This window comes from Microcebus murinus, chromosome 17 (assembly GCF_040939455.1).
Source record: "Microcebus murinus isolate Inina chromosome 17, M.murinus_Inina_mat1.0, whole genome shotgun sequence".
In the NCBI taxonomy this organism is placed as follows: domain Eukaryota; kingdom Metazoa; phylum Chordata; class Mammalia; order Primates; family Cheirogaleidae; genus Microcebus; species Microcebus murinus.
This window is the reverse complement of record NC_134120.1, coordinates 12741474-12765922: the sequence shown is the minus strand read 5'-3', so window position 1 is coordinate 12765922 and position 24449 is coordinate 12741474. Positions and strand designations below refer to the sequence as shown.

The 24449-nt window shown below is 41.9% G+C and overlaps 1 protein-coding gene across 3 annotated transcripts in view; it reads left to right on the top strand.

Annotated features, from left to right (window-relative positions):
- The first annotated feature begins 7200 nt into the window (after positions 1 to 7200).
- The window catches only part of ZCCHC2 (zinc finger CCHC-type containing 2), a 59069-nt gene continuing 41820 nt past the window's right edge, over positions 7201 to 24449 (top strand). For 2 of the 3 annotated variants that reach the window (XR_012912870.1, XM_075993817.1), the window contains exons 1-2: positions 7201 to 8529; positions 22678 to 22789. Coding sequence is in view for 2 of the 3 variants with exons in the window: in XM_075993817.1 (XP_075849932.1) it covers positions 7594 to 8529; positions 22678 to 22789 (1048 nt within the window). In the remaining variant the exon portion in view is untranslated. The remainder of the gene's footprint in view (positions 8530 to 22677; positions 22790 to 24449) is intronic. The other variant, XM_075993818.1, reaches the window with a different exon arrangement.

Genomic DNA, 24449 nt, shown 5'->3' with positions numbered 1-24449 from the left:
GGAGAACGACAACTGTGATCAAGTCAGCAGATAAAGTGGCTGCATTCAAAGCCAAACTGGAATTATGGGGCAATGAGTGAACACTGGGATTTTTGACATATTTCAAACATTAGCAGAACTTTTGAAAGAGACTGAGCCAGGGCCTTCTTTCTCCCAGCTGGTGCATGATCACCTATCTCAGCTTTCAAAAGAGTTTGAGCATTACTTCCCAACCACAAAAGACTGCCGGACTGGAAAAGGATGGATCCTCAACCCACTTGTGAATAAGCCAGGTGAATCAACTTTGTGCTAGAAGAGGATCAACTACTTGATATCGCAAATGACAGTGGCTTTAAAAGTATGTTTGAAACAACTACAAATCTCCATATGTTCTGGATTAAAGTCAAGGCAGAATATTCTGAGATTGCCACAAAAGCACTGAAAAACGTCCAACATCCTACCTTTTTTTGGAGCAGGGTTTTCTGTAGTGACAGCAACCAAAACAAGATCATCGAGTAGACTGGACATAAGCCACACACTTCAAGTGTCACCATCTCCCACCATCCCCTGATGGGACCATCTAGTTGCAGGAAAACAAGCTCAGGTCCATGGAAAATACCCCAGTTCATGGGAAAATTGTATTCTATGAAACCAATCCCTGCTGTCAAAAAGGTTGGGGGCTACCGCACTATACTATCCATTTTTCCTGTTTTAGACTCCAAGCATTAGTTAATTAAGAGAATTTAATTATAATGTACTCCACCCTGATTTCATGCAGTTTGGTTCCAGAGTGATTGTTTTGCAGCTTTCTTTGGGAATGTTTCTGTCTGAGGATGACCTTGCTTGGACTTGGCTATATCTCAGGTTTCTTTTATAATACATTGACAAACTGACACTTGGGACACCTTCAGACTCTGCAAGCCATTACAAGTTGATTCTAACCAGCTTCACTCTCTCGTTTTTTGAAATGTCAATATTCTGAAGTAATACATTCAGAAAGTCACTTCTTCTTTAAGCTTTTAGGCTCCCTTTATAAATTTTTATTATTCTAATTTAGGTGTAGCGTTAAGGGGACTTTGATGAAATGTTTTGTCCCATTTACAAAACCAGGTAAATAAACTTTAAATGTGTTAATTTGCATTCATATATTTAACATATTATTTCTTATTCATCCTGAGGATGTATATTTGTGATCTTCACTTTTTCTACTTTACTTTGAAAAAAAAATCACACCTACTGAAAGGTAAAATGGTACAATGTTTGCCCATATCATTATTAATATTTTGCCACATTTGCTTTATTTCTGTCTATATAAACTTTTTTTCTGAGCCATTTGGAAATAAGTTGTAGATACATGCCATTTTATCCTTCAGTGCTATAGCATATACCTCTTGAAAACAAGGACATTTTCCTATATAACCATAATGTCATTATCTCACCTAACAAAGTTAGCATTGATATAACTAGTCCATATTAAAATTTACATAACTTACCTAAGTATTCCCAAAATGTCTTAGAGGTTCTTTAAATATCTGGGGTCTAACCACAGATTATGAATTGCATTTGGTTGTCATGTCTTTTTAGTTTTCTTTAATCTAGTATAGTCCCCTGCCTACGTTTGCTTTCTTGGCATTGATATTTTTGAAGATTCAGGCCAGTTTTCTCATATAATGTCCCACAATCCAGATTTGTCTTATTTTCTCATAATGAAATTCAGCTTAAACATTTTGGCAAGAAAACTACAAATACTGTATACTTCCAATAGCATTCATGACATGGGGAAGAATCTATTAGATTGTTCCATTATAGATGTTAGTCATCGTGACCACATGGTTAAGGAGATATCCATCAGATGTAAAAGTACCTTTTCTCCTTTTTAATTGAGGTGACACTTTGAGAAGATGTGAATGTTTCATTTCTCAACAACAGTGCACTCAATGGTGAAAATGCCTGAATTGATTATTACATTTGCTGGTTGCAAAATGATACTTTTCTCATTCTCTTTTTTACATTTTCAGCTGGCATTCTTCTGTAAAGAATTTTTTTTTCTCTTTGTACCCCCCCAGCCTCATTTTCTTTGAGAATCCCTATGGACTTGGATTATATTTTTATTCAAATATACTATCTTATTCTTTTTGATACTCAAATTTTGCCAGATTTGGCCAGTGAGGGCCCCTCCAAATTGGCACATGTGTCCTTTGACATGTTCCAGTCATGCTCTTATTCTCAACCAACTACAAAAGTATCAGATTTCCTGATTGGTTTACTGATCAAGATATACTCTGGGCTCTGGCAAAGGTATCCTGCAAGCCACACAGGGTCGTTGGGAGAAGGCTAGATATTGGAACAAAATCAGGCTTCTTTTAGGAAGGCAAAAGGGTAAGAGATGGTGGGTTGAAGCTGGGTTGACAATCAACAGCTCAGCAATTTGATGTAACCATGTATCTCAAGAAACATGAATCAGCAAATTCCATTCCAGAGGACATTGCTGGAGCAGTGGTTATTTTTCTGTGTAGCAAACCAACCTTCAGGAACTTGAATTCCAACTCTCCACGAGTCCCTAGAAGTCAGTGTTTTGGGGGGACAGGCCTTGCCTTTTTGAACAGTTAAGCAAAAGATCTATGTGCAGAGGTCCCACAGAACCAGGGAACTTAGTTAAGGACCTCTACTGTGGCAAGTACCTAACATTAGCCTGTTCATTAGTTTTTTTAAAAAAAGATGGGGTCTCACTACATTGCCTAGGCTGGAGTGCAGTGGCTATTCACCAGCATGATCATAGTGATCCTGGGCTCAAGCAATCCTCCCACCTCAGTCTCCCCAATAGCTGGGACTACACACTTGTGCCACCATGCCCAGCTGGTTTATTAATTTTTAACACAAGCCAGTAGCCTGAGGATTTTCTAAACCAAACCACTTTAGAATCAAGTTTATTTCTGGACAGTCTCCAAAGATTGGTGGATTTCATGGTTTCTCCAAAAATTTCAATGTATGAATGTAAGAACTTGACAGCCTGGTCAATCTAAGTCCCTAAGAATCTTTCTGATAAATGGAACCATAATTCTAGGGAGACTCTGAATTCGATCTGAATTTTAGTCTTCCAGAAAAGATGCCATATACTGGGCACAGATTCCCAGGTCACCAATGGGAATACTGTCACAGTAACAAAACAGATAATTTCTATCTCAAACTGTCTTATAGTGTATCTTTATAAACTTTACAAAAAACTTACCTTTTAATTTTAATATGCAATTAATTTTTCCTTAAATTATATATCAATGAATAATTTACCTGTGTTTTCAAGACCTTTAAATCAGCTTTATAAGTGTACTCTTTAAAGGTAGTTTAATATTTAACATCTCTTTAAAAATAAAGGCTGTATGCAATCTAGACCAAAATTTATTTTTGCGGTACCTTATACCGATGACAATTTAAATGATCAAAACTACAGATTAATGTACAATGATTGGACGTATGTCGGTCATTTCCCCAGCATCCATGTTTCCTTTCTTCATTCCAAGAGCCCAGATTTCTTTGGGGGGATCCATATAGTTGTCAAGAAGCTGACTCACTTCTCTGGCCCCAGTGATTGATCAAGAAAGGGCATATAACTTCAGCCAATTCAACAGGAGTGACTCTCAGGACTAGTCTGACAACGCTGGGACACGTTTTCTCTTCCCTACTAGATGTGAACAATGTTTCAAGTGACCCAGGAGCTTTTGCCATTACTTTCGGTTCCTAGAACATTATTCATTCATTTGTTTATTCAACAAACATTTATGAACATCTACTGTGTGCCCAATGGGAAAATACAAAATTGAATAAGACATAGCCACTAACATTAAGATATTTATATTCTCCATGACTCTCTCTCTCTCTCTCTCTATATATATATATATATACACACACACATAAATATATATATATATAATCTCTATATAAAACAGAGCCTTGCTCTGCTGCCCAGACTGGAGTGCAGTGGCACAATCGTAGCTTAGCCCTGAACTCCTGATCAGGGGATCCTCCTCCCTCAGCCTCCCAAGTAGCTGAGAGTACAGGTGCACACCACTGTGCCTGGCTACTTTTTTAATTTTTTGTAGAGATGGGGTCACTATATTGCCCAGACTGGTCTCCAGCTCCTGGTCTCAAGCACTCAACCCACCTTGGCCCTCAAAGTGCTGAGATTGTAGGCATGAGCCACCATGCCCAGTAAAATATTTATATTCTAATGGAAGAAATAGGAGGGATCAAATATGTCAATATTCACAAAGACCAAGAGGACAAATTCTTGGAATGGATCAGACTGGTTGCTTCAAGTTATCATCTGAGGTAGAAGCAGAGGTATCTGGGCATCCTTTCTATGGAGCTAATACCATTAAGTACAGCAGTTGGCCCTGAACCATCAATGCAATAACCCAGTTGCAAAATGGAGGGATGAGGTCTCCTTGATCAATAGTTTTACTTGTGATCACTATCTTATTCCAAAGTACAACCTTAACTTGAAACCAGTTTTCTGGTTACCTACTAATACTTGGACAATAATACCAAGTATATTATGATATAGCATGGTATGTGAATAATACTATCTTTCATTATTAAAGAGGCAAATACAACAGCATATTGAATGTGCATTATCATCTAGGGATGGCCAGGTACAGTGGCTCATGTCTATAATCCTAGCATTTTTTGGGAATCTGGGGCAGGAAGATTTCTTGAGGTTGGGAGTTCAAGACCAACAAGAACGAGACCCCACTTCTACAAAAAGTAGAAAAATTAGCTGGGTGGGGTTGTGCACCCGGTGTACCTGTAGTGCCAGCTACTTGGGAGGCTGAGGCAGGAGGATTGCCTGAGACCAGGAGTTTGAGGTTGCAATGAGCTATGATGACTGCACTCTAGCCCAGGTGCCAGACTGAGACCTTGTCTCAAAAAAAAAAAAAAAAAAAATCTACAGACAAGGGACAATAGTACTTTGTGCCCCTAAAGACATTTTTGATGGGATATATCCCTCTACAAAAGATTTGGATACAAACCACACTCATTATTATCCCAATAACACTATCTGATTTGATTTTGCAGGGCATATATATCAGATAATCTAGCCCAAGTATTTCTCCACAGCTAGGGTGGGTAAGAGAAATATCTTCCTAGGGAATCTTATTAGAATAATCAGAGTAATTTTTCCCAAAAAAACATACCCACATCTCACCCTGGGACTTCCATCTAGGCCCCTCCCTTAAAAGCACTGCAGTAGTGCTTTTTCACTCTTATTGAGCATGTTCTCTCACTTGTGATAGGGTGGAAAAAACACTGAGGCCTGGTCTAGTGAGTTGCAGTGTGGAGAGAAGGCCCTGAAACTGTGCACTGGGGAATAAACAGTAACTTACCCAGCTGATGGATGATAACTAGAATCATTAAACAATAGTATATGTCATTTATGTGTATGAGCTTTGATCATTTAATGTTCTAATGCTGGCCAATGCTAGAAGGACAAAAGTCATCATTACCGATCACAAATTTGAATTCTGGTGTAAAATGTATGCATCAAGTGTTATGGAGAGTTCATACCAAATGGCTTCTTCTTGCTAAGGAAAATGACCTTTTGCCTAGGTTACATATAAAAATCAACTTGGAAATAAAGCATCTGCTCACTACACAAACATCCAGATCTATACAGGTGACTCATTATGAACCTGTGAATATCTAGCAAGATTAATATTATTATTAGTTGCCTAAAGTCTTTCACCCTACACTTTAGAATAGTGAGACTACAAGATGAGACAGTAGTCCTAGGCAGTTGAGGGTGACAGCTAAAAGGGGCAAGGATTGTAAAAAGTCCTTAGAAAGTTTTCCCCTGATTGTAAACTACATCCAAAGAATACGAGGAAATAGCAAATTACATGAAAGAATGACTTCCATATATTTTGCTAACATCCAATGTGTTGAAAATAAAATTCTCCCTCTTCCAGTTTTATTGCTGAAACTGATTTAGGCTTCAATTCAACCTTTTCCTAAACTACAAATGAGCTTCATGGGATACAAAGTTGTGAGATGGACAAAGTTCCAACACTTTGGGAAAGAGTTACAATGTAGTTCTTATTGCCTTACATAGTCCTAGTCCTACTACAAGATGTAGTAGGACTTCTAAATTTAAAACGTTAAGAATTTTTAAAAAAAAATTTTTTTTTTATTAATCCTCAAAAGAGCTCCCTGAATTTTAAAAACGTGGACTATGTCGCTAAAACAGCAACAGTGTGACAGATAGACATTTTGGAAGTCTTTAAATGTTAAAAATGTGACAGAAAATTTTTTAAAAACTTTAAAGCCTGTGAAGGTGGTAGCTTATTAAATTCCTCCAGTCACAGGAAATTCACACCAGCACAAGGATTCAAAATGTTTGTGTCAGACACCAAAACGTTACTTAGCAAAGACACGATGCCCAAACGAAGGAAGCTTTGGGGGGGGGGGCTGCTTTTCCTAAACTGTTGAGGAAGTAAAAGAGCGTTACAGACCAGAACCAACCGTTAGGCTGGGGCGTCCCCTGGGCCCGGGCGGCCTCTGCGCACCTCCGCGCCGCGCGTCCCCACCTGCACTCGGGGCCGCCGGCCCGCGCGGGCGCCCGCCCGGGCCCCCAACCACCGCCGCAACCCTGCGTCTCGACCCGCGTCCCTCCTCTGCCGCAGAGTCAACCGCTCCTTGCAGTCTCACGAGGTGGATTATCCCACCGCCGACTTTCAGACAGCCCGCCAGGCGCTGGAGGACGTGCAGGAGGTCGTCCCGGGGTTCGCGCGCTCACTTCGCACAAGTCCCGGCTCCGGGGCCGCGTTCAACCGGGCGGCGCCGACGGAGGCGGGCGGCAGCCGGCGCCAGGTGGCGAAGCACAGAGGAGCCACTGGGCAAAAGAGGAGCCAGGGCCTTTGGGAAAGGTGAAATCGCCCACTTCCTTCCTCTCACGTAGGCCTCGCACGATCTTCGCCGCGCCCCAGCACACCTAGCCGCGGCCACACCGTCCCAGCCCGCGTCCAACCCCACGCCGGGAACGACCGGGCTTTAGGACCGCACGGTGGCCGCCGAAGGGAGGTGGCCCGGCAGCGGTTGGGCGTGGCTTCTCGGAGAAAGGCAGCCCCCGAGGGCGGGGAGAGCTACGTAACCGTCGGCTGGGAGCGCTGATTGGCTGGGCTGAGGTGCGCGGATCCCGCAAGCGTCTCCGCCCGGGCCGGCCGCTCCCCCTCCTCGCCCGGCCGCTCCGTCCGCACCGGCTCGAGAGGGAACCGCTCAGGCACTGCCGCCCCACTCAGTGCGGACGACGGAGAGAGGGAGGCGGAAGGAGGACACCCTCGCTCGCTTGCTCCCACCCGCAACCAGGCTCCCAGAGACGGCGCGGAGCCCAGGGGGCGGAGCCGCCGCGGGCACGCCCCGCCTCCGGCCCGGGAAGACGACGCCAGCGACCCCGCCGGCCAGCCACCGCCCCCCTCGCCGGCCGAGACCCGCCCCCGGCCCTCCCCCGGTGGCATGGAGGGGCCCCGCTCCTGACGGCTGCGCCGCCGCCGCGTCCCGCGCCCCACCTCGCGGCCCCTCCCGCCCGCCCCCGCTCGCATGTCCGCGCCGCCCTAGCCGAGGATGCTGAGGATGAAGCTGCCGCTGAAGCCGACGCACCCCGCGGAGCCGCCGCCCGAGGCGGAGGAGCCGGAGGCGGACGCGCGGCCGGGCGCTAAGGCGCCGCCGCGCCGCCGCCGCGACTGCCGCCCCCCGCCGCCGCCGCCCGCCGGCCCGCCGCGGGGCCCCCTGCCGCCGCCGCCGCCGCCGCCGCCGCCGCCCCGGGGGCTCGGGCCGCCTGTTGCTGGCGGAGCGGCGGCGGGGGCGGGCATGCCGGGCGGCGGCGGGGGGCCCTCGGCGGCGCTGCGGGAGCAGGAGCGGGTGTATGAGTGGTTCGGGCTGGTGCTGGGCTCGGCGCAGCGCCTGGAATTCATGTGTGGGCTGCTGGACCTGTGCAACCCGCTGGAGCTGCGCTTCCTCGGCTCGTGCCTGGAGGACCTGGCGCGCAAGGACTACCATTACCTGCGCGACTCGGAGGCCAAGGCCAACGGCCTCTCGGACCCGGGGCCGCTGGCCGACTTCCGAGAGCCGGCCGTGCGCTCGCGCCTCATCGTCTACCTGGCGTTGCTGGGCTCGGAGAACCGAGAGGCCGCCGGCCGCCTGCACCGCCTCCTGCCCCAGGTGGACTCGGTGCTCAAAAGCCTGCGCGCGGCCCGGGGCGAGGGCTCACGGGGCGGCGCGGAGGGCGAGGACGGCGACGGCGAGCAGGACGCCGAGAAGGACTGCTCCGGCGCGGAAGGTAGCGGCACCGAGCCTCGGGCCGGTAGCGGACTCGGCTTCAGGGCCCAAGAGGAACTGCTGCTGCTCTTCACCATGGCCTCGCTGCACCCGGCTTTCTCCTTCCACCAGCGGGTCACCCTGAGGGAGCACCTGGAGAGGCTCCGCACCGCGCTCCGCGGGGGCCCGGAGGACGCAGAGGTGGAGGTGGAACCCTGCAAGTTTGCCGGCTCTAGGGCCCAGGTAAGGCGCGCGGAGCCTCGCAAGACTCGTGGTGCGGTCACCGCCCCAGTGAGCTCCTCGGTCTCGCTCCTGGACGCCCCTTGACCGAGCCCCAGCCCGGCGCAGGTGGCTCGGAATCCCCCCTTCTGCCGCGGCTCCCAACCCAGGAGTACTCCTCGTTTTGCTGGGCCGCTCAGTTCCATTGCCCCAGCCCCCACCTCATACACACGCAGCCACCCGCCATAACAGAATGCTCTGGAAGTCTCTTCCGTGGCATGGAGCTCCTAGCCCGGGATTCCTCTTGGATGAAGAGTCTCGGGACATTTTTGGCTTTGAGGCATTTCTCAGCACTAGGTGCGGGGCTGGGGGAGCGAAGCGCTAGAGGAACCTGTCTGTTAGTCGCGGTCAAGCCTAGGGCCGCGCCGTCCCTTTCTGGCGGACTGGCGCTGTGCTAACACGTCGCAGAGCTCTACCTTCCCGAGAGGTGTCCTAAAGGTGTGCTCCCGGCGTGCTGCCCTAGTCTCTGGCTCAGAGGGACTTTTTTGCTCAGTGTGTGCCTGAGCTCAGAGGGGTCGTATCAGTCTTTTGGCCCCTGCTCAGAAAGCTGGGTGTTCCCTGAAGAAATGTGATTTGGAGACTTGCAACTTGACTGGGATAAGTAGTAACGCAGGTTGTCTGGGTAAAGAGACCTCTCCTATGGCGGCCTGGTTATGCCCTTTACCTCTGACACACTCAGCTTTCTAACGGATTTGGGTCCGGGATATTTATTGGGCCTTTATACATTAATGTTGTCTAAAAGAGTTGTTTAAACACCAAAATGTAGTAGATGAGAATCCAGATGAGCCACTTGTCGCAAACGTTAAAGATGAATTTTTATACAGCTATGAAAGCAATTTAATAATTTAGGCCCAATAAAGTCTTTGAGGAGAGCTTGTTAATGGAGGAGGTGGAGTATGGTTCAGTTAGAGTTAAAACTATGTACAATAAGATTATTTTTGTGGATCACAGTCTTTTGAAAGATATTGATTTGGATTTCATGCTTTTCAATTTTGGTGATCTCCAGGATGATATAGTGGAAAAGGGGATTTTCCCCCTCCTTGCTTGAAAGTTAATTCAGCTTGCATATCTGCTGTCATTCAGTACTAGAACGAAAATTGGGCATTGTATTTCACTAATGGCTGTGTGGACTCACCATGGAATCAAGGAATTGGGAGCGCTGGAAGGAATTTAGAGATAATCTGGGCTGAAACCTTTTTAAAACGAGGCTTCCGTGAAGAGTCTTATGTTTTAGGACGTGTTTTATAGAACTCAGATGTAATGCTGTAGTACCCATTATTTCCTTAGTGAGTTTGAAATTTTATTATCCTCCAGTACCTATTTACTATTAGCATGTAAGTGTGTGGAGTGATATCAGGTGGAAGCCCTTCCCACCCTTCAGCCTACTCATTAAAATATTTCCCACAAGTCCTATATGCTGCACAGCCATTAAATTGAGAGAAGAAAGCACAAATTCAGGAACAATGTTTAAATATTTTTAAAAGTGTTCCTATAATAGTAGTATATGTTATAAAGATAATCTTAAATTGTAGGTCTAAAGGAAATGCCCTACAATGGAACAGCTTATATCATTCCATTCATATTCCAACAAGGATACCCAATTTCTGATTTTAACTGCTGCGAGTCTTTTTTCCTTTTTCTTTTTGTAAATTTTGCTTTTAATGGGAGTGTTGAAAGGCAGCTAGATGAAGGGGAGGGATGCGTGCAAACCAGAGCAAAGAGATTTTTATCTTGACTGCAGTGCGTGGCCTTTTCTGGCCAACAGCGAGTGTTGGGAGGAGTGGACAGAGTGAGGTTAGGCATCTTGCCATTAATTTCAGCACGTCATTACTTCTCAGGAAGTGCCCTGTGCTGTGGCCATCTCTCAAAATGGGCAAATAAGTCATAGGGGGTATGCGGACTACAGGTGACACTGAAGGCTATTTCTAGACACTTGGTGTGGGGAAGTAGTAGTTTTTTTTCTCCAGTAGTAGTTTAGGGTTACCATAACATTTACGTCTCATTAAATTGTTATGACCTCACATTTTCTGCTTATTGGAGTGGCCTCTGAGTCCCCCGCTGTGGCTTGTTCTGGCCTGAAGACGTTTCAGCGGGTCTGGTTGCTCCCGGGCTGTCAGTCCAGAGGCCGCTGAAGCGTGTGGGCCGATTTAAATCCTGATTCGCTGCAGTCCAACCCAGCTGTTCCTCGGCCTTCCGCTGCTGAGGTGCATCCGGGCAGGGAGTGCCCTCCTCCGAGTCTCCGAGGAGGAGCCCGGAGCTCGCGCGTCCCTCGCGTGGAGGCGCCGCGGCCCGCCTGAGAGCCCGGGTGGTCACGCGCCGCCGCGGCGGGGCAGACGGCGTTGCGGGGCCGGTCCCGCGGGGCTCCTCCCCTCCCCCGCCCTGCAAGATGGCGGCCCCGCTCGCCGCCCACGTGACTGGCGCGCCGGCCCCGCCCCCGGAGGGCGCCCCCGGAGCTTCAGCGGGAGGAGGCGCGGGCGCCGGGCTAGCGTTGGAGAGTTCGGGCCGGAGCCGAGGACCACGTGGATTGTGCATTCTGGGGGTGCTTGGCCGTGACGACAACCCTGGGAAAGGGGAAATTCGCGTGGTTGCATTTTATTGCCCCGGAAGTAACCTTTTAGATCCAGTATGCAACTTATTAATTGCTTAGGAGTCATTCTTTTTCTTGCTACTGTCTAAATGAAGCTTTGTGATGCTCCCTCGTATTTTCATTCATATTAAGTGAATAACGTGGAACTAATTTCCTTTTAATTTTCCTTTCTATTAAAACGAGTATCCTAGCCGAGAATAGTGTTGCTGGCTCTCACAAGACTTGTACCCAGTGCCCAGTAGGAATCAGCCTCTTTGGGAAAAGAAAATTAAACTAATGAAGTTTACAGGTAGAACATGTGCTTAAATGCCAATTTTACATTAATTATATGTCTTGACGTTGACCAGGTGCAACAACTATGAGTGATATACTATAGTTAATGTTAATAGTTAAAGTGACAGGTCCACAAATTGCCACTAAAATATACATAGTAGGTCTCATTGGAAAAACGAAGATTCAACAAGTAGGTTTTTTTCTTTTAGAAGTAACATTTCCAGAGTTTTTCTTTGTGACTTGAATGATTTTATAGTAAATGTTACATTGAGTTACAACTTGAATGTTGGCATTCAAAGTTTTAGGAGGCTTGTGCATAAATCTCACAGGAGCTACCAAGTAATTTGCATACAATTCAACAAATAGGATAGTAAATGAAAGCACTCATTAACAGTGTCCTAGGAAATGTGTGTGATTGATGTAGCTCTGTGTTACAAAGTTACAGACTGCATATATGGCAGAGCTGAAAACACCTGGTTTTAAAAATGGATCTTTTCCTATTATTAGGAAACCAAACTATAAATTGTGTGTTAGCAACAAAAAAACTGTAGAAGTATTTTTAAGTGATGCTAGTTTTTTTGCTGTTTCATTGAAAAGCCTAGCAGAAGCAAGACAGGCAAGCTTCCTATGTGTGCAGGCCTAAAGACATTTTTTAACTGTTCATGAAAATGGATATTCTAATTTTGGAAGTTTAACCCCCAAATACTAACACAAAGGTGTAAGAAGCAAAAAAATGCATAGACTATCATAGTAGTCATTAGTGGTTTATATTGTTGGTATGGCCATTCTGTGTTGTTTTCTTTGTGTTTTCAGGATCCTCAAAGTTTAGTTCCTTGTCAAATAATGTTTGAATGAAATAAAATGTAAACTTTTCATACTAAGACACACACAGTCATCTTGTGTCTTACAGTGTCATTTGAACTGTCAAAACATATTTGAACTCGGTACCATTTGAACTCACAAAAATTAAGTGGCCAGGTCCTTATTAAAATTAGTTGTTAGTAAAAAATAAAAAAAGGAAAAGAAACCTTGTCAAATTGTTACTGTTTCATAGCTAAGGTTAGTTAGCTATATTGTACTTGAGAGACCAAATACTTTGACTCATTTTCAAATACAGATACTGTATTGGTGGTATTTTCAAGGAGTTTTAATATAAATGATGCTATTTCAAGATAACTTAAACGTGTGTGTGGCAACCAGAATCCTAGTGAGAGATTAGGGTTAACTGACTTAAAATGACTTAAAATGAGAGGGAAAAGATTGGTTGTCAGGATTTCAGTTCTTGTATTAGGCACTAAAAAGACGCTTTTAAAAAATGACTTTAAAAAAGAACAGTTCTAATGCTCACTGATAATAAATGTTTATTTAATTTATTGGGATAATTGATATTTTGAAGTGAATAGTGTCATTGGGCAGTGGGTGCTGCCTGAGGCTTTCCTCACTTTAAAGGTTAGAGTTGATAATACTTAACGCCTTGTTGGGAATGTTAGAATTTAGTGAAGGAGTACTCATAGAATAAGTGCCTGATGAATGGTCTTCAATAAATGTTAGCAATTATGGGTAAAAGTTCAGCCTTGAGTGGAAGAAGGTGGTGGTATATGAGTGGTTACAGCATGTCACAGATTAAGAATGGGGAGCAGAGGTAGCAGTTTTTCTCGGGAAGTTTTAGATTGGCTTGACTGCAGCAAAAATTAAAAGCAGTTCAGTTATAAAAAGCCTTTTGGAAGAGACTTTTTCAGCTATCAGAGTTAAGTAGTGATTGTTTTAGTAGCAAATAATCACTAAAATATTGAGTATCCTTCCCTAGTTATATTTTTCTGTGTAGTGGTTTTCTCAGGTAAGAACTTGGAAAAAGTCTCATTTATACCACAGTAGAAAGAGGGGAGTGGGTGTTAGATGTGGAGAGGAAACCCGTTCTTTTCCTCAAGTTAACTAAAATCTGTGTCTGTACATACAGTTGGCCCTCTGTGTCCGTGGGTTCTGCATCCGTGGATTCAATCAACCTTGGATCAAAAATATTTGGAAAAAAAATTGTGCTGAACATACAGAGACTTTTTTGTCAATATTCCCTAAACAGTACAGTATAATATAGCATTTACATTTTATTAGGTATCATAAGTAATCTAGAGATATTTAAAGTATACAGAATAATGTACATAGGTTATATGCAAATATGTCATTTTATATCAGGGACTTGAGCTTCCTTGGATTTTGGGGTGTGTGTGGGAGGTCCTGGAGCCAGTCACCCACGGATACCGAGGACCAATTGTGCATCTATATATGTAAATATATATATATATATATACATATATATATAAAAAATCTTTGTATACACATTTTTCTTTACGTTTTTTGATTTTCTTCATGAGTAGGGGACAAGAAAGTGTGTGGTAGAAGCTATCAAAACACCTTAAAGAATGATAGCCATGTTTAGTAGAGCACTAGACTTGGAGGCATAAGTTCCAGCCCTGTCACTAGTTCTGTGATATGAAGCAGGGCACTTAAATCCCTGAATGTCAGTCTTATCTGTAAAATGGGATAATAACTTCCTTTTGAGGTTGTGGTGATTGAATTAATGAGATAAGATGCACAATAGTTCACATACTGTCCTGAGTATGAATTCTCTCAGAATAGTTATCAATAGATCTTTCTTCCCCACTAAGATACAACCTTTAGATGTGTTTTCTTTTTTTCCACATAATACAAATTCTTACGGTAGAGTACTTTTTGTATTCTCTATTACCCTACCTGTAAATAGGTTGATGTTCAGGAACGATGCATAATTGATGAGATGGTATTCAAAAACACATTTACTTGGAAGAGTTATTATATTTTTATTAGTACATAATTATGAAGATCTGGTATGTTACAGGTAAACCTAAAGGAAGACGTTCTCTGGGTCACAAGTTATTAAAATACATATTTTCCCACATTGGATTTAGGGATAATAGAGAAAATATGTATTTTGAATTTAGATTATCATTAACTCCATGCAGCTTTAATCTATTTAAATATTTATCCATTTTTCACAGTTTGCCAGAAAACTTCTATAATTTAAAACTATTTTGCAGTTTTAAGTGACATAATTCTTTGTTAGTTCAGAGCACAGACTGGAATCCATGGATAATTAAGGAGCATTTTAATGTCTTTCTTAATAAAAGCTATTAAATTGGCTAATTTTTTTAGCTTATTTAATATATTTGTTTTTCCTTGAGAAATGCTAAGCTGAAATTTAAAAAGAGAGAAGCAAAAAGGCCCATACTACTACTCTCAAAGCAGACTGGACTTTAATTTTATTGACTACATTTTTCAATATGAAGGACTGTGTGTAACAGTACTTTTTTTACTTACAGAGGATTCTTTGTTACAAAAACCTCATTCATCCACTAACTTTTTTTGGTGCCTATCTATGTAAACAGTCAATCTAGAAGGGAAGTGCCTAATCGGGTGTTTATGTTACAGGTGGCTGGCTGGAGGTAGTCCCATTCCTTCTGTTCTTCCTATGCTCTAGGGAACATTTGACCTTTAATTCCTTTCTAAATGTCTTACCTCATTAGAAGTGTTTTATGCTCTTTCAAGAAGTTATTTATTTGAGGTCAGATTTAGATTTTGAAAAGGTCATTTTGGCACAATATGTTCCAAGCTCCAGAGTGCCAGTATAAAATAGGGATATCACTGCCATCTACTTCATTTAACTGTTGCATTAATGTGATAACATAAGGTGAAAATGCTCGGTAAACAATAGTATGCTATATGTATTATTCAGAGAGTGATTAGCACAATTTGGTTGCAGTGGATGAATAGAAATGACATTTGAAGAGATAGTAGGGGTTGGGTTACATGGGGCTTAGAAGGTCATATTAAAGGAAGAGGTTGTCAGCAGGTTGCACTGGGAGCCTGTGAAAATTTGTGTGTGTCTATAGTATATATCTCACTGAATGTCAGCTGTCACTCTAAAGTTAATCTGTATAAAAAGAATTCATCATTGATTTTTTATTTTTTTTAAAGTTCCAGACTCTTCAGTTCTCTCAGTGGTACAATTATACTCTGGTCACTATAATTTGCTTGATAATCTTAATCATCATCTCCCTTCGTAACCTGAATCCACCCTTTCCTTATCCTTGCCTGACGCCATTCTCTTTATGGGACTTTATGCTTGGACTTTTACAGTAGCCTGATTGCCCTGCTTTCAGCTTTTTCACCCCTTATCTTTTGGGTACTACTGCTAGATACATCTTTTTAAAGCAATATTTAATCATATTACACTTTCTTTCAGCGACCATTGGACCCAGACCTCTTTAGGTCTTTGGACTCAAAATCTCTCTTGTCCACTTATTTTTCATATATCCTGCCTTTCATTCAAGGCTGTGCTCATGCCATCACCTCTTGCATAGTGTTCTCTGGAATTGTCCTTGTGGCAGTCTTACTGTAAAAGATTCTTTGCAGCCACTGAATTGAAGTAGCATGTATACTATAATTTTGGTGCTTCTGTACTTGTTGATATTATTAACACTTAAAGTTGACCCTTCCTACTAGATTTTAAGTTCCCCCAAAGCCTCTGGCATTGTGCCTCATTTTTTTTTTTTTTTGTCAGCGTTGCATGTATCATAATTGCTCAGTCATAAATTCCTGTGTTTAGGCTTTTCAGATGTAGCTTTGAAAAATACACTTAGTCTTAAAGCAATGTTATCATATTGGCATCAGGCAGTGATTTTTGTCTTATTTTGAATTATACTTACCAGATATGCACTGCATAAAAATATTTGTAGCTATATAGGATAGGCACAAATAGAAATGATAAAAGAAATTGTGTCTTTAGATAAAAAGTGTGGAACAACAATATAGTTTTGAGCTGAACCTTCAATGGGTGTATGCTGAATAATTGTGATTATTAAATACTCTTCCAAAATCAGACTTTTCTCTAAGTTAATTATGCTTTTATGTAGTGAGTGCCCAAATTGGTGCAAACCTAGCAATGATGTTTTGATAGAATGGAAAAGTCATATTACAAACTATTTTCTTATTGTTTGGTTAATTGACTCTAGTCTAGAGTCTCTGGTGTTTGATCTCAATTTATAATTTACTTGAGGGATGGCGTGAGTCAGCTGTAGAGTTGGAATACTACCTTGCTTGTGATTAGAAAGTTAAAAACTTTGGTCACTGAAGTGAGCATTCTCTAATGTATATATCATGGAATGTTTATGTGGCTTGTTAGGAATGTCTAAATTGGGATAATTTCCTGAAGTATAATTGATTTTTGTTTTGGATATCAAATAATTGAAATTCCATAGTGGGTCCTGTAACACTGCAGTCCCCAACCCCCAGCCAGTACTGGCATAAGCTCCTCCTCCTGTCCAAAAGTCAGCAGCAGCATTAACTCCTCATAGCGAGAACCCTACTGTAAACTGCGCAAGCCCCTCTCTGGATCCTATAGCACCGTCATTTTGTGACCCAGTACAGAGTATGTATTTTTCACCAGTCTGCCTACCAACTAACAAATGGAACTATTTAGGTTGAAATAACAGAAGTATGGAGAGAGGGTTTTTTTCTCTTTTAGAGACAGGGTCTCAGTCTGTGGCCCAGGCTGGAGTGCACTGGCAATCATAGCTCACTGTAACCTCTGAGGATTCGAGCATTCCTGCTGCCTCAGCCTCCTAGACAGCTGGGACTAGTGGCACATGCCACCGTACCTGGCTAATTGTTTTACTTTTTGTAGAGACAGGGTCTCACTATTTTGCCCAGGCTGTTCTCAAACTCCTTGACCTCAAGTGATCATCCCACCTTAGCCGCCTCCTAAAGTGCTGGCATTCACAGGTGTGAGCCAGGAAGCTAGGCCATGAAGAGAGTTTTGCAAGGAAAATGTCAAGGCTTGTTTATGGGTAAAAATTGCTGCCCTCACTTCTCTTTCAGAGCCTTTACTCCCTCCTCCCCAGTAGGCTTCTGTGTCAGCAATCTTTTGCTAGAAAAAAATTCATAGAAAGTAATAGTGATGACTTTCCCTGCCCCTTCTCGCTCCATCTGTCCAGTTCCATTCCACCCCCACTCTGCACAGGTAAACACTGTTAGTTCACAAATGTCATTTTAAGAAGTTGTGTAGTTGTTGTTTTAGTGGCCAGGTCTGATCTGTGGGCTATCATGCCAGAGGGGTTATAAAATTTAATAAATGGTTTGTCATCCCCACTCCTCCAGTTCAGAACCTGGAGTGCATTTGCCCAAGCTTTAAGATAGCATGTTCTGCCACACTCTTGGTAAACCAACTTATACTCACATTTCTAGTTAAACCAATAAGTTACATAGGCAGTGAGTCCAGGATCATAGGCAAAATTTGTATCCTGCTGTTTCTAAGCCATTGGTTCATTGGGCACCCCTCTGAACTGTTGTGTCAATTTTGTTGTTCCAGTGCAACTTTCATACATTACCAGCCAACTTTCTTCTTACTCCAGAACTTGCCTTTTATCAGATGCTGTAGGGTGATTCAAGGCATCACTTTGGGTTGAGCTGTATGGTTTTATTAAGTGGAAATTGAACAAACCTCTGCCTCTTCCACCACATTTTCCTCAGTAAAAAGACAGGCAATAAGTAATTCTTAAATTTTCCCCAACTTCTTCCCTCTTCTTCCAAAAGAAATGGGTTAAATTTGGCATCCCAGTAATGTTTCTATTTATGGATCATCTTCTGATACTCTAAGCAAGATTTTCTGTGACTCTTGCTTAAATAGTAGCAGGTGCTTTAGTTGCATCCCTGATCATTTAGCAGCGCTCCCCAACCTTTTTGCATCAGGGCCTGTTTTCATGGAAGACGGTTATTCCACAGACTGGGGAGAGAGAGGAGATGGTTTCAGGATGATTAAAGCATATTACGTTTATTGTGTACTACTTTATTCCTATTATTATTATGTTGTAATATATAATGAAATAATTCTACAACTCACCCCTAGGTTGGGGACCCTTGATTTAAAGAATAGAATTTAAAACATATAACGGTGTAACAAATAACTCCCAAACTTAGTTGCTTGAAACAATGACATTTTTAATTACCATCTCTCACAGTTTTGTGGGTGAGGAATTTAGACAGATAACAACCACGAAGGAGCTTGTCTCTGCTCTAGGGTGTCGGGAGACACAGCACGGGCCTGGAAGGCCTCTCTGGACCCCTCTCCTCTCTCCATGTGGTCTCTTAAGAGTGGCCGCTTGGAGGAAAGCTGCATTTCATATGTGGTGGCCCAGGTGTCCAGGAGGCCCAGGCTGAGGCATTTTAGGACCTAATCTCAGCAGCACATCGCTACTGTCACAGTCTAAAGCCAGCCCAGATCCACTGGGTAGGGAATTAATCTCCATCTTTCAGTGGGAAGAATATAAAAGAATTTTTAGCTATCTTTATCACAGAAGCTTGATAGAATGTTGTTATAAACCAATGTTAATTTTCTGGGTCTCATTTAACAAGTGTGAAAACTTCTAAAGAAGTTGGTAAATTTAGTTTACAGAAAAAGCTAAGAAACTCTTACTGCTTGTTTTTATATTGGTAATGCCTTGGCATTTTTTTTTTTTTTTTTTTTTTTTTTTTTTTTTTTTTGAGACAGTGTCTCGCTTTGTTGCCCAGGCTAGTGTGAGTGCCGTGGCGTCAGCCTAGCTCACAGCAACCTCAAACTCCTGGGCTCGAGCGATCCTTCTGTCTCAGCCTCCCGAGTAGCTGGGACTACAGGCATGCGCCACCATGCCCGGCTAATTTTTAATATATATATCAGTTGGCCAATTAGTTTCTTTCTATTTATAGTAGAGACGGGGTCTCGCTCTTGCTCAGGCTGGTTTTGAACTCCTGACCTTGAGCAATCTTGCTCAGGCTGGTTTTGAACTCCTGACCTTGAGCAATCCGCCCACCTCGGCCTCCCAGAGAGCTAGGATTACAGGCGTGAGCCACCGCGCCCGGCCCGCCTTGGCATTTTTTAAATTTACAATCTACATCAAGGAACTAGAGGAACCATAGAATATTGTTAGATGAGTTGAAATAAACTCCATCTACAGTTTGACCTTTGTCAACAAAATAAAATGAGACAAGTGTGACCTTTATTATAATATTATGGTATATTTTTACACAAAGGCTTTTTTAGGACTATCCAGGCACTCGACTGTTTCACAAGGTTCCCACATTTAAGAAATCTCAAGTATGTAATTGTGATGGGTCTCAATGTGTAAAAGTTAGATCTGAGTGATCTCTGGCAAAACTCTCCAGACCACCTGAATCACACATGCCACATGGATCTGTGCTAACCAGTAACTCTTAGAGGACACAAGCCATGGGACAGAGAAAACTGCACCTCATGGAAGTTAAAGGAGAAGACTGCACACGCATACTAAGGTTCTTTGTGTGCTGGTGCATGTTTTTGCAGTCTCAGAATTTTTAAACCCTGTCCTTAATCCAAGCAGAGAAAAATTCTCCACTTTTCACATGGTCCTGACTCTTTGTTCTAACTGGTCTTTGTAAAATGCTGACTCAGGCACATCATCTGTACTGCATTTTCATTGGAATCTGAACTAAATAGAAAAAGTTGGTGTAATTCCTATCTATACAGTTTCATTAAACCAGCAGTTCTCAGATCTTACGGTACCCTTCCCCTCTTGAACACAGAGACAGGCGTGTGTGACAATCGCACAAGGGGAGCAGCATGGCTGAGCAGCTGCCCAACGTTGAGGCTGCTGAAGGCCATAATTCTGATCTCTGTAACTGCTGCAGCTTCACATGTGTGAGTTTATAAATGGCTTCTAAACTTAGTCTAAATGACTTTACAGCATTGGTACATGCTGAGACTTGGGGAGGAAAAGAAACATTTAATTAGTAGATATTTCATGGGTTGATGAACTTAGGTCCTTGGATAGAAACTCAACCCCCATTTTTCTCCCTAGGCTGTTAAACAGGAGGTTGCTTCCTGATTGCTAAATTGTGTTCTTAAAGTTAACTTCAGATTTAAAAATATGATTTTGATTGTGAAAGTAAACTGCTTTCTTATGGTTACTTCAGTGTTTGTGGAGGCAGCATGATCATTTCAATTTTTAAAATTGTGGTATAATCTACATACATAGACTATCCTATTTTGCCCCTTTTTGAGGGTACAATTCACTGGCATTAAGTACATTCACATTGTTGTGCAATCATCACTGCTTTCTATCTCCAGAATTTTTCTGTAATCCCAAACTGAAATTCTGTACTCATAAAACAATAACTCTTTATTTCTGTCTCTCTCCACCTGCAGCCCCTGGTAACCACTATTCTACTTTCTTTATGAATTTGACTACTCTAAGTAACTCATATGTGGAATCATATACTATTTGTCCTTTTGTGTCTGGCTTATCTCACTTAATATACTGTCAAGATTCATCCAGATCATATTATGTATCAGGATTTTATTCTTTTTTAAGGCTGAATAACATGCAACTGTATGTATGTACCACAATTTGTTCATCTGTTGATGGCCTTTTTAGTTGTATCCACCTTGTGGCTATTGCAAATAATGCTGCTAGGAACATTGGTGTTCAAGTCTCTGTTTTCAGTTCTTTCGAGTATATACTTGGATATGGAATGACTGGGTCATATAGTAATTCTCCGTTTAAATTTTTGAGGAACTGCCATACTGTCTTCCACATTGACTGTACCATTTTACATTCCCACTATCAATGCACAAGGGTTCCATTTTCTTCACTTTCTTGCTAACACTTCTTTTCTGTTTTTGATAATAGCCATCCTAATAGGCATGAAGTGGTATCACATTTTGATTTGCATTTCACTAATGAAAACTCTTGTTTTTTGCACATTTTGTATTTCTACTTGAAGGTGTTATTTTAAATTTATGAACCACGTATGAGTAACAAAGAAAAATATTCCACTATAAGAAATGGTTGACTCATTCAACTAAACTTCTTCCAGTTAACACAGCTATTTGAAAAGATTAATTTCTTGATTTTTGAAGTATTCACAGCAATGTTAAATTTTTGAGAAGCAAAATCTCTCTTAGGCAAATGTGGTTTTACTACTTTGTAATAAAATATTATCTGGTCTGAGTTAGGATATACATGACTTTATTTAAAACATTTGTATCCATATTTTTAAAAATTATTAATATCAAAAATTAGTAAATGCCATCAGGCTAAATGTTTGAAAATTTGGATGTTGACTGAAGGGATCTGTGTTCTCCTATGTAGACAATCTTTATTTCCTTGACTGAGGAAGACAGACAGTAAGGCTGAAGCTTGTAGCTCCCAAGAGTGTCCGATGTGGTGCTTTGTTCTCAGAGTAAAGTTGTCTATTGGTAACCCATACTCATTGTCAGACAGCAGAACAAAGTATTTTCTGTTGAGATTCTTGGGAAATTTAGGGTCTTCTGTTTGCCTCATTTTTTACATGATTAGAACAATCAATATATTTACTGCAGGTTTGTAAAATTTTAATTGGTTCTTGAAACTGAGCTGATTTTGTTATGTTTTCAGATTCTGAACATGATGGGGGATAAGGTGTGAATTGTAATAGAAAGGTGACATAAGCCTGTTTTATTTTTTGGCTTAACCAGCATGTTGCAGTAACTTGACTTCTGGAGATCTGTGTGTAATTTTGGCGAGACCTGTATTACCCTCAAGTAGCAGATCTGGGAGTCCGGCTCCCTCTGGTTCACTAGTGGATTGGCTGGGCAAACTAAGTTAGGGTTAGAGCACCAGTTGCTGTTAGATTACTTAACTTTAAACTCACTGTCCATACACGTTCTTGTTTAGAAAAATTTGGCATGTATTGATGATACCTTTTGTAAGACTTTTTCCTAGCAGAATATTTTTACGCTATCACTAAAACCAATGTAAAAATTGTGTGATGATTAATATAAAAAATACAAATGTCCTTACCTGCGGTGGATTAGTGTAATGGGTACCATTTGTTATATATGTTCCTTTGATTCTGATTCATTATAGCACAGAATTGACATGGTTGACAACTCTGAATAATTATGGGCAATTTTTTATCTCCCAAGAAAGCTGGAACAGTAAATAGTAGTATTACTGTTGAATAAAAATATTTATGATTCATCTTTTATTTGCTGCTCTGACACTTTGTGCCTTTCTGCACTTTTTGTGCCATCACCTGTTTCATCTCTAAAAATTGCCACTAAAATGGTTGTTATTAAAACTGGAAGACTTGAGTCTGGCTTATTTTTATGGAATTCATTACTCTTAACCTGTGGTGTAGATTAACATGTCCCTCTCTTTCTCCTCTAGAACGACTCTGCTCATGGCGATTATGTGCAAAGTAATGAGACCAGTTTAATAGACCAAGCCCCAATACCTCAGGATGGACTTACTGTGGCCCCTCATAGAGCTCAGCGAGAAGGTATGCTGAATTTTTTAAAACTTAAAGCGTTAATGTATCATAAGATTGTAGGGTACTATTTACACTGATTAACTCTTAACTTCACTCCCATTTTTTGGAGTAGAGAATCCTACTGGTGGTCCAAGGTTTTGCTCAAAAGCCAGTCCTCCCAGTTTTGGCCATCTGCATTCTGGATTCCTGCTCCGTAGCCCTGGGCTTGTCCTAGCATTTTCTTGGCTGTATCTTTAACTTGGTTGTACGCATACAACTAAAGGCAAAGACCTTATCTTATTCCTAAAGTATTTAGAATAGTACTTTATCTGAAAATAAATTTCACAGACGTTCACTGTAAGAGGAAATTAATTCCTTACAAATCCATTTTTCCTGCAATAATGCAGTTTTTAAGGGGGTTGTAATAGGGGAATGAAAGAACATTGCCATCTAAAAAGAAATAAGTTTGGATAGTCTCTTCTCTTTTCATTTGGAGAATCCATTAACCCGTGTTGAGAGAAGAACTGAAATTGAAAATGCAGACTGCCATCTAGCCTTTAGAAGAGCCAAGGGTATTTGATAAGCATCACACTCAATTATATCGATCTTGAAATTATGTCTCCTTTTAGTCCCAGTAATGATCTTTTTTGTTTAATATATTTTCCTCACAGAGGAAAAATAGGTCTGTTTACTGTTGAAGTTTACATAGTGACCACTTCAAGACTATCACAGTACTCCTGTTTCTCCAACTACTCAAATTGTAGGCTACTTCACCTGAGCTCATAGGATACATGAGTAACCTATAGCAGAGTTTAGTTTTACAATGAAGGTCCCTTTTATTTTATAAAAATATTTTAGAAGAACATAAAAATTGTATGAAAATGCTAACAATTAACTGTAAGGTGGTATAGTAGATGATTTTCATACATTCCTAACTTTTTAAAAGGTATATGTAATACATGCTTTTTAGTTTTAATATATGGGAGTTGGAGGCACTCTCATTCTCAGCCATCCCTCTCCATGTACTCTCTTGTCTTGACTTAATTCTGGTAGACTAGAGTAGATATAACTTGAAATCAAAGCTGAAGCTACAGCCATGTTCCTATATCCTGTAATGTCTTTCTGCTAAGCTAAACTGGGATCTGACCCCAAAACCCCCAAGATCCCCACCCTTAGGCCTAGTGATTTGCAGAAGTAGAGCTGGTTTATTTCTTTCTGAACATAGATTAGTTCAAAAGGTTTTTCCCTTAATAGTCTCATCCTTTAAATAATTTAACAGCTTTTGGAAACAGGAGACCCTCCCATCCCACTTTGACCTTTGCAGTGTTGCACTGAGGTACAGGCTTCTCGCCTGGCTTCTGAGGTTTTCTTTCATTTCTGTTGTCAACATTTCTGGCCTGCAAAGGGGAAATTGGCCCAGAAGCAGACCACCAAACACTCTATATTTGGAAAGTTGTCACAAAATGATGGTGATGGTATATCGTTTGTCTGTTATGAATGTCTGTTTCCCTGCATATTTCTGTGCCTCATGCTTCATACCTTCTTTTTGCCCACCTTCCATGGTCTTTAACAATCTTATTTCCCCCTCTATGTTTTCATCACTTTGTATATTCTATTCTACCTGTTTTTACTTCTTCACCTAAGGCAAAAATGAGTAAACTGCTCTTTTCCCCATCCCTGCTCCCCTGAA